Here is a 13,714-nt window from a genome sequence, read left to right on the forward strand (position 1 = left end):
CACGAGAACCTGCTACCACCCCACCTGCTGCTGCCTGCCTGGGTGCCTAGCCCAGGGCTGTGGGTCCAGCTGCTGCCAGCCTTCCTGCTGCTGATTGCCTTGCCAGGAACCACCATCTGATTTGCCATTTGGAAAACAATCACTGCCAAGCATTGCAGAAAGCCAGCCCTGGATTCCCAACATCTCTGTTCTTCATCTGTCTGTTGACAAACCTGTGAATCAGCTTGCTGAAGTGTGGACCGCTTCTCCCTGATTCTCTTCTTTCCTTCCTTTGGATCTGCATCCTGATGCAGAGTTAGGATCTCTGTTTGGTCTCCATTGTCAAGAACTTGATCCTGTCCCTCTAACGACCTCAGAGAAACAACTCCTCACGAATGACATAGAACTCTTTGAGACTACTAATGTCCACACAAGTATGTTTTCTTTCTCAGTGTACTCATGAATCTTGTATGCTTCTTTATGCCAGTCATGATCCCTTTGAATGTCTCCCTAAATCCAGATAGTCTCTCCTATATCTCTTAATAAATCCTATATCATTTGGAATCTCATAGTGTCTTTGTTTTTTTTGTACATTGTTCCCAATGTAAGGATTTGTACATATGTTGCACATCACATGCAGTATCCATTGGGAGCCATACACATTTCTCCACAAGTTATTAAGTGCATTTTCAGATGAGGGCACTTCACAGTGGCATGTCACAGAGCTGACATGGACAGACTGAGATCCCAGATTGTGGTTCCTGCGCTTGCTGAAATGCACTTACATCAGATCTTTAGACATATTAGAAAACACTTTGATGCCCCCCTTGCTGCCAGCCTACATGCTGCAGGACCACCTCCTGTGCGTTCAGCGGCTGTGGGTCCAGCTTCTGCCTGCCTTGCTGCCACCCAACCTGCTACCACCGCCCCTGCTGCAGGATGACCTGCTGCTCTTCCCATGTGTGTCCAGCTGTTGCCAGTGTTCGTGCTGCTGATTGACTTGTTGTAGACCCACCACTCACCAAAGATATCTTTCTAGACCATTTTACCAAAGTTGCTGTTCCTGTAAGAACTTTTTCCCTAAACTTTCCTGGGAACACATGCTTATTCTGCACATTTGTCATCTTTTTCTGCAATGCTTGTGAGTCTGTTAAGGGAATGAAGTCTACTTCAATTTGATCATATTCTTATTTTCTCTTGATCACTGTAAGAATTGCCAATCTACTCCATCTGGTCAGTGTGAGATGTTGACCATTATCTACTAATTCATAGTTTCAGCCTTGGAAGAAAAGTGATCATTACTTTTCACCTCTATGGCACTTAAACAAATTATTTTTATTTTATTTTATTTCATTTTTTGTTTAAGTTTTATTTAGTTAACATGCAGTGCAATATTGGTTTCAGGAGTAGAATTCAGTGATTCATCACTTACATACAGCACCCAGTGCTCAAAACAGCAAGTGCCCTCCTTAATACCTGCCACCCATTAGCCCATCTCCCTCCCGCCTCCATCAGCCCATAGTTTGCTCTCTTTCATGAAGAGTCTCTTGTGGTTTATTTCCCTCTCTTCTCTTTTTTACCTTCCTTCATGTTCATGTGTTTTATTTCTTAAATTCCACATATGAGTGAAATTATATGATATTTGTTTTCCCCTGAATATTTCACATAGCAGAATACATTCTAGTTCCATCTACATCATTGCAAATGGCAAGATTTCATCCTTTTTGGTGGCTGAGAAATATTCCATTACATATATATATATATATGCCATATCTTCTTTATCCATTTACCAATAGGTGGACATCAATCCATAGTTTGACCCTTGCCAATAATGCTGCTATAAACATTGGGGTGCAAAAAATTGTATTTTTGTGTCCTTTGTGTAAATACCTAATAGTGCAATTGCTGGGTCATAGGGTAGTTCTGTTTTCAGGTTTTTAAGGAACCTCCATACTGTTTTACAGACTGGCTGCACCAGTTTGCATTCCCACCAACAGTGCAAGAGGGTTCCCTTCCTCAGCATCCTCACCACAGCTATTGTTTCTTGTGTTGTTAATTCTAGCTATTCTGACAGGTGTGAGATGGTATCTCACTGTAGTTTTGATTTGTATTTCCCTGATGGTGAATAATGTTGAACATCTTTTCATGTGCCTGTTAGTCACCTTGATGTCTTTTTTTTTTTTTTTTTGTGAGAGAGAGACAGAGCATAATCATAAGGGGGCAGAAAGAAAGGAAGACACAAAATCCAAAGCAGGCTTCAAGCTCTGAGCTATCAGCACAGAGCCCAACGTGGGGCTCAAACTCATAAACCGTGAGATAATGACCTGAGCTGAAGTCAGTAGCTTAACCAACTGAGCCATCCAGGCACCCCTGTATATCTTCTTTGGAAAAGTGTCTTTTTGTGTCTTCTGCCCATTTCTTATCTGGATTATTTGCTTTTTGGTGTTGAGCTTGATAACTTCTTTATGGATTTTGGATATTAACCCCTTTATCAGATATATCATTTGCAAATATCTTCTCCTATGATGTAGGCTGCCTTTTAGTTTTGTTGAACTTAGTTTAGTTCCTTCACTGTGCAGAAGCTTTTTGTCTTAATGAAGTCCCAATAGTTCATGTTTGCTTTTGTTTCCCTGCCTTCGGTGACATGTCTAGTAAGAAACTGCTCTGACTGAGGTCAAAGAGGTTCCTCTTGTGTTCTCCTCTAGGATTTTGATGCTTTCTTATATCACAGGCCAATATCCCTAATGAACATGGATGCAAAAATTCTCAACAAGATACTAGCAAATCTATTTCAATAGTACATTAAGAGAATTTTCACCATGATCAAGTGGGATTTATTCCTTGGTTGCAGGACTGGTTCATTATTCACAAATCAATCATTGTGATATACCACATTAGTAAAAGAAAGGATATGAACCATATGATTCTTTCAATAGATGCAGAAAAAGCATTTGAGAAAATACAGCATACATTTTTGATTTAAAAAAACCTCAAAAAAGTAGGAATAGATGACACATACCTTAATGTCATAAAGACCATATATAAAATACCGACAACTAATATCATCCGAAGTGGGGAAAAACTGCAAGTGTTTCCCCTACGGTCAGGAACAAGACAAGGATGTCCACTCTCACCGTTACTACTTAACATAGTACTGGAAGTCTTAGCCTTAACAATAAGACACAAAAAGAAGTAAAAAGCATCCAAATCAGCAAGGAGGAAGTCAAACTTTCACTGTCACAGACAACATGATAATCTGTGTAGGAAACACAGACTCCACCAAAAAAATTGCTAGAACTAATATGTGAATTCAGCAAAGTCACAGGATATAAAATCAACATACAGAAATCTGTTGTATTTCTATACACCAATAATGAAGCAGCAGAAAAAAAATCAGAAAATCAATTCTGTTTGCAATTGCACCAAAAACAATATAATATCTAGTAATAAACCTAAACAAAGAGGTAAAACTATAGAACACTTATGAAAGAAATCAAGGACACAAAGAAATGGAAAGGCATTCAGTGCTCCTGGATTGGAAGAACAAACACTGTTAAAATGTCTATACCACCAAAAGCAATCTGTACATTTAATGCAATCCCTATCAGAATACCACCAGCATTTTTTGAAGAGCTAGAAAAAACAATCCAAAAATTTGTATGGAACCACAGAAGACCTCAAATAGCCAAAGCAATCCAGAAAAAGAAAAACAAAACTAGAGGTATCACATCACTGTTCCACATTTCAAGCTATATTACAGAGTTGTAGTCATCAAGAACTACCATACACTGGGTACTGAGACAGTTGCTTTATCTGTACTATCTTTCATTCTCATACATCCTGAAAAATGGGTATTATTGCCCCCATATTAGAGCTGAAGTAATCAGTGTTGAATGAAGTAACTTGTAGGAAATTGCATGGACAGCAAAACCATCTTGGCTTCAAAAACAAAGCTTTTCTGTGGGATACAGATGAAATCATAAAGATATAAATCAGTGGCACACAATTAAGAGTCCAAAAAGAGACACATATATATTATGCATTGATTTTTTTTTAATGTTTGTTTATTTTTGAGAGAAAGAAGGAGACACAATCTAAAGCAGGCCCCAGGCTCTGAGCTGTCAGCACAGAGCCCAACACAGGACTCAAACTCACGAACCGCTAGATCATGACCTGAGCCAAACTTGGAGGCTCAACCCACTCAGCCCCCCACATGCCCCAAGGTTCACATTTTGTGTTCACATGAGTTTTGACAAATGTTTAATGACATATGTCTACCATCACAGTATCCAGTCCCCCGTCCTCCTTAGCAGTCACTGATTTTTTTATTGTCTCCATAGTTTTGCTTTTTCCAGAATGTCATTTATTTGGAGTTTTGTAGTATGTAGCCTTTTCAGACTGGCTTCTTTCACTAAGTAATATGCAGTTAAGCTTGCTCTATGTCTCAGTGTTGTCTTTTAAACAAATGATAATGGAACAATTAAACATCCATGTGCAAAATAATAATAATTTCAACCTGTACTTTATAGCATATGCTAATGCCCACTTAAATAGATTGTAGCCCTAAATTTAAAGCCCAAACTACAAAACTTTTACACAGAAACAGGAAAAAATTCTGTAGAGCTTCTAACTTCCACCCCACCCCATTATGGGGCCTACTTTTGTCATGTTACTTGTAAGATGTTTCTAGTTTGCATTATCTATTTTCTGTACTAAGCTCCCTCAACAATTATGCAATGATTCATCTCCAATTTTATCTTCAATTGTAAGTTCTTTATCTTGGAAGAGAAGATGATAGATCTTGATTATGAGAATTGGAATCATATCAAAGAGTATTCAAATTCCTGTTCTGCTACTCACTAGCTATGTGTTTTGGGGAAAATATAGACTATGTTTATGCCCCTTCCTGAAAGTTTCTCCTGTATTTTATCATCTATCCTTCTTTACGTATCTTTCCTTTTCCCACTTTCACCTTAAATAGTATGTTCACCCATGGATTAGTCTGGAATCATTTCTTCCTCTTTTTCCCCCTCCTTTGTTATGTCAACGAGTCTTTAGGCAGATGTATCTATAAGAGATCACAATTCTTTCTTTTTTTCTTTTTTTTTTTTTTTAGAAAGAAGCAGGGTAAGCTTTACTGCTGACTGCTGAATCATTTACATGAACTCATACAATTTTGAATATTCATTATTTTCCACAATAGCCATTGTCTTAGAACATATGCTATTATATAAACATTCTTCACAAACCTTAAAGTGAATTCTTTTTTTAAATTTATAATAGTTTATTGTCAAATTGGTTTCCATAAAACACCCAGTGCCTCTCCCCACAAGTGCCCCCCCTCCATGACCATCACTCCCTTCCTTTCTCCCACTCCCCCTTCATTCCTTGGTTCGTTTTTGGTATTCAGTAGTCTCTCATGATTTGTGTCCCTCGCTCTCCCCAATTCTTATGTTTTCAAGGAATACAGCAGAAATAAATCTTACTCAAAATCCTTAATAGTATAGAATAAATCTTTTTTCCTCAATAACCACAGTTCTGCCTCTTTTGTTTACCCTTGTGTCCATGACTTAGCATAAACTATACCTCAAATTTACAAATTAAACCTCCAGACCAAGACACTAACAAGAAGTAATATTACATCCAGACTTCAATGATACATGACTAAAGAGTATGTGATTTGTTCACAAGTACATTTGATTCCTGCGGAAACCTAATGGCATATGACATATGATCGTGGAATACCTTGAGTTTTATCAATTCAGTAGCAGCTATTATCCCACACATGGAATTTTTACTACGACAGATCAACAACTTCTGGTCTGAAAGGGCAGTAGAAAGTGGAAATACTCCCAGTGAAAAGAACTGTGAGTATCACACATGGCTATACATTTTGTTTGGAAGAAAGTGGACTAAGGGAATGGTGTTCATGGCCTTTGGCAAGTGATAAAAAGCTTGGTTTCTTGGTCTGAGATCTGGAAGCAGGAAGATTGAAAGATTAGAGAATCATTTAGACAGAGACAGGTGTGTGGACACAAAGTGTTCCCTCTCGTGTCCCCAAATCACTGCCCACCAGAGAGTATCCATCTCTTAAGAGGCTCCAAATGAGTCTGGAATAATGTGCCCCATCTCTCTCTTCAGATGCTCCTGTACTTACACAAGAGACCATGAACTAAGTAGCCACAGTGGCACAAATAGAGGCTTTACGTGGAACCAGCAGCATGTGCTCTCTGTTGCATGGCTGTCCTGCTGAAAGTGCTATTTGTCAGCAGCAGAGACTGATGTCAAGCACTTAGTTAAATAACATCCCTCATGCAAAAGAACCATACCGCATTGAAGCAAGTTGGTTTAAAGTTGGGAAGCATGCTACAGGATCTATGTTTTGTAGGGAATTCCTTAATTCCTTTTTGTTCTAAAAAGGTACTCAGGAGAAGGAAGCCTTACAAGAATTTGATTTACATAATACCAAAGAAAAGATCCCGATAAATGAGTCTCTCTCTCATGAGGACACAATGGATGCTCAAAATTATTTGATGCAGAAGAATTACCCAAGGGCCTGGTCAAGCCTGAGACGGAAGATTTCCCTGAATACATGAGAGCTCTTAAAGGTAGCCATTGCTTGTTGACTGAAACATCTACTCGTTGCTGCATGTTGAAGTGTGGGGGCACTGATTTGGGAAGAACTTGGTAAACACAAGTATTATCTGCATATATAAAGGAATATTCCTTCCATAGTTAGAAATAAGTTGAAATGCATATCTTGCTGGTATTCAGTCCCAGTTTCACCTCAACTTCTCCTGAAAGGTAAATGTATGTGCCCTTGAATAGGAACAGAAAAGCCAGTCTTTAACTTGAATCTGCCCGTTTTTACCTACATAACATCACACAGTGAAATTTTCTCATCTGAAAAATGGAGAATCTAACTTGAGGGATGCTGTCATATGCATGAGTTCTACAATATGTGTATAGGTCCCTATGTCAGAATGCTGTACAGTAAATAAAACACAACTTGGGATGAAAATGTCACAGGTTTATTAAGAAATGTAGGAAAGAGTTCCCACATCTATGAAGAAAATTCCAAGTGATCATGGAAAGAATAAAGTGGATTATATATATCATAAATACATTAAAATGAAAATGATAAGAATATTATGAAGATAGTAGCAGAAATCTAAGAAAAAGTTATGAGGATTTTTCCTGAGTTACATGGAGAAGTTAGATGAAGATCATGATTCAGTGTCAAAGCAGAGACCAATGCTTCATATTGAGGATTCACCAAAGTGGCACATGATCCATCTACACAGAAGGAAGAGAACCAGGGAAAGTACTCTGCACTTTATCAAGCTGATTCACAAGTTCTTAAACAGACATTAGTAACAGGAATTATGGTGATAGTATGCTGGTTTTCATCAAGGTCTAATTTGTTCTCCAGAGGAAAGCCAGTTAACAAAGGTTGTGTGCAGAGGAGAGTGGTTTCTGAGGAGGCAATCAGTAGCGGGAAGGCTGGCAGCAGCTGGCCCCACAGCATGTGGGCCAGCAGCAGGTGGTCCTACAGCATGTAGGCTGGCAGCAAGGGGAGCAGTACGAGTGAGTCATAGTGTCAGAGGCAGAGGGTGGGGAGGTCCTGTGTTCAGAGGTGTGTTTCTCAGATTCTGTGCCTCCTCTTGTTCTAGGACTTTTATGCACTAGACCACCCAGAGTTAGAACAATAAGCAGGACTTACCTTGGTGTTGTGTACACTGTTTTCAGTAGCCACTGGAGGGATAATAAAAAAGGAAGCTATTCTTCAGAGAATATGTGTTTAATGTATTTCCTATTTGAGAATAACTCATGGAAACAATTTCAGATGAAAGCAAGGTGGTCACATCAGCAGTGTCACTCCTGCTACAGTAATTTCATCATGTGATATAGTTCCCATTGGCCTGGATGTGATTAGTGGGTCAGTTCAGTGGTCTTTCCCCAGTGCTGGTCCTTACATTGCATGTAGATTGGGAATATCCCTGAGGTGAGGGATATGATGTTGATACATTCACAGTGATTAATTGAAATCATGCCTGAGACCAAGTATGTTTCCTCGTAAAAGCCTGATTCAACACTTTCACAGACATCTGTCTCTTATAGAACCCTAGTTCACCTTAATGTCCCAGTTCAATAAAAGACACATGTGTGGAGGATGTTAGACATCATCTCTTCCATATGGCAAGGCAGAATAAAGCAGGTAGATAGAAGCCACAGCAGTGGACTGAGACTAAGAAAGCATCAGTCAACATACTTCCTGGATGACTAATAGGCCTGATTTACCCAGAAATGGTGTCTTTCCCAGGATGTGGGTCTTTCAGTGATATAACTGGGGCAGTTTGGGAAAACCAGGATGAGTTGACAACATCCTTCCTTCTGTCCCTCCTTCCTTCCATCCCTCCTTCCTTCTGTCTTTCTTTCCTTCCATTTTTCTCTCTCACTGTACCTTCCTCTGTCCCTGACTCTCCCCTCCTCCTCTTTAACTTCTTCTTCCTCCTCTGTCTTCTCCTTATAAAAGTTGTAGCTGTCCACTATCCTTCAGAATAAATATTGGGTGTGAGGGAAGAAAACTGTAGACTACAGATGATGGCTTGAATACGCCAACATTATAACTTGGATCTCAGTGTGTTTGGGACAGTTTTTACTCACCAGATCTGCATCTGTATGCCTAAGTGCTCTTTTCATGACAGCAGAATGTCATGCTCCCTGTGGGTGCCACACTGAGAAAACACTTAACCCTTGCTTCTGGAGAGTTGGCTTATGTGATTTCAGGTCCCTTGCTCCTGAAATAGGGGACATTTCTCATGATTAGCTTCAGTTGAAAACTGTGACACTGGTCTTCTCCCCATGTCACTTCCCCACACCCTTACTTGTGTGATCTGACCTACAACTACATTCAGTGAACTACATTCACTGGATCTTTTCTTCAGAGGAGCTTCTGGAAGAAACCAAACTCTGACATTACTTTACCCTACTCAGTCAATTTCCAAATCTATACAATGGGAGCCTTCACCTGTGAAATTTCCTTCAAGAATTAAAATTAATGTACATGAAGCATTTGGTCAGTACCTAGCAAGTAGTAGGCAACATGAGTCGTGATAGTTCTTCATCTGGTCATGCAAACACCCAGCTCTTAATAACCAGCAGCAGGCAGGTTTGGTCTTAGCAGTCCCCGGAGAGCATCCTGGATACCTAGTCTCCAATGTTGACATGTGTCCTGGACATGAGGCTTTGCAGCTCATCAGAGGTCCCGCCACTCCTCCAAGGAGGTGACCCTGGGCATAGTCTCCCATTTCTCTCAGAGCCTGAATCTAGCCTCACAGCCCTGAGCCCTGAGGTAGCATCATTAGTTCAAAACCAGAAGCTCCAGCCTTTGTTCATGACTCCAAGGAGTGCCCACGTTGTTGTCTCTTTTTTCTTCCTCACATTCTCCTCACCCCCATGGGACAGGCATCTTTTTCCCCTCTCAGTTGCTCATAGTTTCTTCACAAAATATCAGAGGTTGTTCTGTTTCCTTAGATGGTTAGGGCACATGGATTACTCAAAGTCATACATGCCCATTGCAGGTCTCTCAGTCCCTGATTCATCCTTCCTTAATTGTCTGGGTAACACTTTGATCACAATGACAAATTGCTTACAGTTGGGGAGCCCAATATGTTTGGCAGAAAATTACCTGTTACCTTTTTTCTCTGCCATTAGGTCCTGAATACCAAGAAGTCATATAAGAATATGATCTCCATGATCCAAAAACAAGTATGTTCAGCTGCGTCTCTTTCTCATGAGGACACCACATCCCCACATGTATGTGATGCAGAGGAGTGCTGAGGGGCTAGACAGCCCGAGGCAGCAAAAGATCCTATGTTCATAAGAGCTCTAAATGGCAGGTCCCTCTGCCCTCACATTGGCTACCGAAGGCTGAACTGTAGAATACTGAGGTCTATCAGATGTCACCTGCATATACAGGAGAACATTACTACCATGGTCAAAGAAGACACTCAAATGAACATCTCGCTGGTTATAACAGTCAAGGTGTTTTCTAAATCATCTGGAGATATGAATGTAAATATACTTCAGCAAAGGTAGAAGAGATAGTCTGAGATCGAAATCTGTCCATATCAATGTATGACATTCCCCTGGGAAATATATTCATACAAAAATGGAGATTAAAATGTGCATGGGCCTGTATCAGACTCCAGTGGATATTACATGTGATATGCAACCTATGTATAAATCCCTATATTGAGAACAAGTGTACAATAAAACAAAGACAATATGGCATGCTGTATGTTATAGGATTTATTAAGAAATATAGATGAGACTCCCTGGGTCTAGGGAGACATTCAAAGGGATCATGACAGGAAGAAAACAGCATACAAGAGCCAACAGTACACTGAGAAAGAAAACCTATTATTGCAGACTTTCCATAATTGCAAAAACCTATATGTCCATTATGAGGATTTGTTTCTCTGAGGTACTCAGAGGGACAGGATGAAGATCTTTACTATGAACTCAAAGGAGGCATCAAGACAGTATCAGAATGCATGAAGCTGGCATATGACCCATATAAGAGGAAGGAAGAAGAGAATCAGGGAGAAGTGGTCCACACTTCATCAAGCTGATTCACAAGTTTGTACAAAAGGTAGGTAAACAACAGAGATATTGGGGATTGCTGGCTGGCTTTTCGCAACGCTTGGCAGTGACTGTTTCCCAAGTAGCAAATCAGATGGTAGTTCTTGGCAAGGCAATCAGCAGCAGGAAGGCTGGCAGCAGCTGGACCCACAGCCCTGGGTTAGGCACCCAGGCAGGCAGCAGCAGGTGGGGTGGTAGCAGGTTCTCGTGCAGTACACAGGTGTACAGAAAACAGGCTGGCAGGAGCTGGAGCCACAGCAGTTTTGTCCACAGCCGCTGGACCCACAGCAGCTCTGTCCACAGCCACTGGACTCACAGCAGCTAGGCTGGCAGCAGGTGGTCCTGCAGCAGGTGGTCTGACAGCAGGTGGGGCGGCAGCAAGGCTGGCAGCAGCTGGACTCACAGCAGCTAGGCTGGCAGCAGCTGGACCCACAACAGCTTTGTCCACAGCCACTGGACTCGCAGCAGCTGGGCTGGCAGCAGGTGGTCCTGCAGCAGGTGGTCTGACAGCAGGTGGGGCGGCAGCAAGGCTGGCAGCAGCTGGACCCACAACCACTAGACCCGCAGCATGTGGGCTGGCAGCAGGTGGTCCGGCAGCAGGTGGTCCTGCAGCAGCACGTAGGCTGGCAGCAAGGGGAGCAGCACGACTGGGTCATGGTGTCAGGGGTGGAGGATGGGCAGGTCCTGTTCAGAGGTGAGGTTCTCAGATTCTGGTGCCTCCTCCTGATCTGGGGCTTTTATGTGCTGGACCCCTGAACTGTAGACCAATGGGCAGGACTTTCCTTGTTGGTGTTTACATTGTTTTCCATAGTCACTGGGAGAAATCATAAACGAGGAAATTGTTTCCTAAATGTCAGGTATCCTTAAAAAATAAGTATTTAATGGTTTCCTATTTGAGAGTAACTCATAGGAACATTTTCAGATGAAAGGAAATTGGTCACATCAGCAGCATCATTCTTGCTTCAGTGATCATTGCATCCATCATGTGATCAAGTCCCGCTCAGCTGGCTAGGGTTTGAGTAGTGGTCCCTCCACAGCCTTGGTCCTTACATTGTATTTGGTTTGGGAGTATCTCTGAAGTAAGGGGCATGATTCTGATAATGCTCACTGGGACAAACTTGGGAGACCCCGGAGCCCAGACTGTTAACTCACAGAATCCTGATTAAAGACTCCCACAGGCATATCTGTCTTTTGTAGCACTCTATGCCACCTGGGTGTCCCAGTTCACTGAAAGACCCTTGGGTAGAGATGCCTGGCATCATCTCTTTCATATGGCAAGGGATAATCAAAGCAGGTGGGTAGAAGCAGCAGTGGTACACTGGGACGTAGCAAGCATCGGTTAATTTACCTCCACCTGACCAGTAATCTTCAGTTACCCTGGAACAAAATGTTCCCCCAGATTCGCGGACTGCAGTTATATAACTGGGTCAGCGGGCAAGCCAGGAGTGAGTTGGTGGCTGTCCTGCTAACCTTATTAACCAGTAGAGTGTGTAGCCCTACCTCACTGAGAGCACATTTTCAGTTCATATTTGTTGTTCATATTTCTTCCTTGTTTGCTTTCATTTGATATGGGAATTGGATTTGTTAAGGTGATACTTGTTTTATCTCTTGGATCTAACATGTTTAAAAAATTTTAGGTATACCATTCATTTTAAAAGCGTGCAAATTATTAATCCATTTTGATAGATGATTACAAAATGAACACAGCCATGCCAATATGACCAGAATAAGAAATAGAAATTAAATTCACTCTCTCTAATTTACACTTCTTCACTTATCCCCAAAGATTACTAATCACTGTGTTGACTTGTAACTGTGTAGGTCAATTTTGGCTTTTTTAAAGCCTTCACATATATGAAATAGTATAGAATTGTCTCCCTTTCCATTATGATTGAGACATTACCAATGTAATTATTTATTCCTTGTCATTGTGGTTTCATTTTTTCACTGAATGAATGTAACATAATTCATTTCTTGACTTTCCTGTTGATAAACAGGTAAGTTTTTTGAGGTTTGGGACTTATTAAAAATGGGACTTCTATGAATGTTTCTTTGCAGGTTGTTTGGTAAACATATATATACATGTCTTTGGACATCCATCTAGGAGCAGATTGCTGATAGAACTGCTTGGTCAAAATATTTATCTCATTGGTTTCACAGGCATGTCAACCTTTTGATTTTTCTGGAGTTTTTTCTTATTTTCCTCCCATTATGGATTGGCCATGTTGAAGGCAGAAACCTTCTTTAAGAGACTACAATTATTATATTTTCAAGTTTTACCACAAAACACTAAATTCATCATGCTTATTTTTAGTAGAGAGTAGTTTCTTCTCCCTTTATTCTTCCTGTGATAATCTGGTATTTTGTCTGTCTTGTTTAATTCTGTATACATGACTCAACATAAATTATACTTCAGATTTATAAATTATAAGCCTGCATGTTCTCATTCTTCCTCCCAAAGTCCACATACTATAGAGAAAGGATAACAGTATGTGAAAAGAATAGTCATTATATGTCATTGACCATAAAATTTCTCCCCTTGGCCTTTTTATGGCATCATAGGTAAGCAAGTACCAAGGTTAACCTCAGGGGATAAGGTGTTTTCTAAGAATGCAATGAAATACAGAACATGAACTGCGGATTCTAGAACTGCCCTGTTAGACTACTATGAATGGACTCAAAAGGTTCAGAGAAACATACATGGTAGAATGGATTTATTTCTTATCAGCCCACAAACTGATTGTGTTTCCTGGGAGGTCCTGAAAGAGATTCCTTCACAGAGGCAGTAAAGCATGTGCATCATTGAAAAGGTCAGTGGTGGTAGTTGCTTGTGGCCAGGATTGATGGTATAAGCTGATGATAGGGAACTGGGAAATGGGGGATGGCAGAAAAGCAGAGTTGAGGTAGACATAATTACCAAAATAGGAAGAAATGTCAATCAGCTGTCCTTGACTCACAGAGATCTAACTAGAAGACTATAGATTCCTTAAGGGTGAAGTAATTATGTAGCCAACAAGAGTATTACCCTGGCATATACACTGGAAAGGGATCAAGAACAGGTGAATCAGAGGCTGATGACTTCAATAGA

General features: G+C 40.7%; 2 protein-coding genes across 3 annotated transcripts in view; one reads left to right on the forward strand and one right to left on the reverse strand.

The window, feature by feature from the left end:
• LOC115282332 (keratin-associated protein 9-2-like) overlaps positions 1-13,714 on the forward strand; it is a 50,857-nt gene that overhangs the window by 745 nt on the left and 36,398 nt on the right. Inside the window, exon 3 of one of the 2 annotated variants that reach the window (XM_029928305.1) lies at positions 6,719-6,724. The exons of the other annotated variant lie outside the window; for it this stretch is intronic. Coding sequence (XP_029784165.1) covers positions 6,719-6,724 — 6 coding nt within the window. The remainder of the gene's footprint in view (positions 1-6,718; positions 6,725-13,714) is intronic. 2 annotated transcript variants of the gene reach the window in all.
• LOC115282331 (keratin-associated protein 9-9-like) lies at positions 10,743-11,282 on the reverse strand. The gene has a single exon (XM_029928302.1). It carries the CDS (start codon positions 11,280-11,282, stop codon positions 10,743-10,745), a length of 540 nt encoding a protein of 179 aa, XP_029784162.1.

This window comes from Suricata suricatta, chromosome 17 (assembly GCF_006229205.1).
Source record: "Suricata suricatta isolate VVHF042 chromosome 17, meerkat_22Aug2017_6uvM2_HiC, whole genome shotgun sequence".
In the NCBI taxonomy this organism is placed as follows: domain Eukaryota; kingdom Metazoa; phylum Chordata; class Mammalia; order Carnivora; family Herpestidae; genus Suricata; species Suricata suricatta.

Excerpts from the sequence above, each read along its gene's own strand:
- LOC115282331 (XM_029928302.1), bottom strand. The coding sequence starts at position 11,282 with ATGACCCAGTCGTGCTGCTCCCCTTGCTGCCAGCCTACGTGCTGCTGC.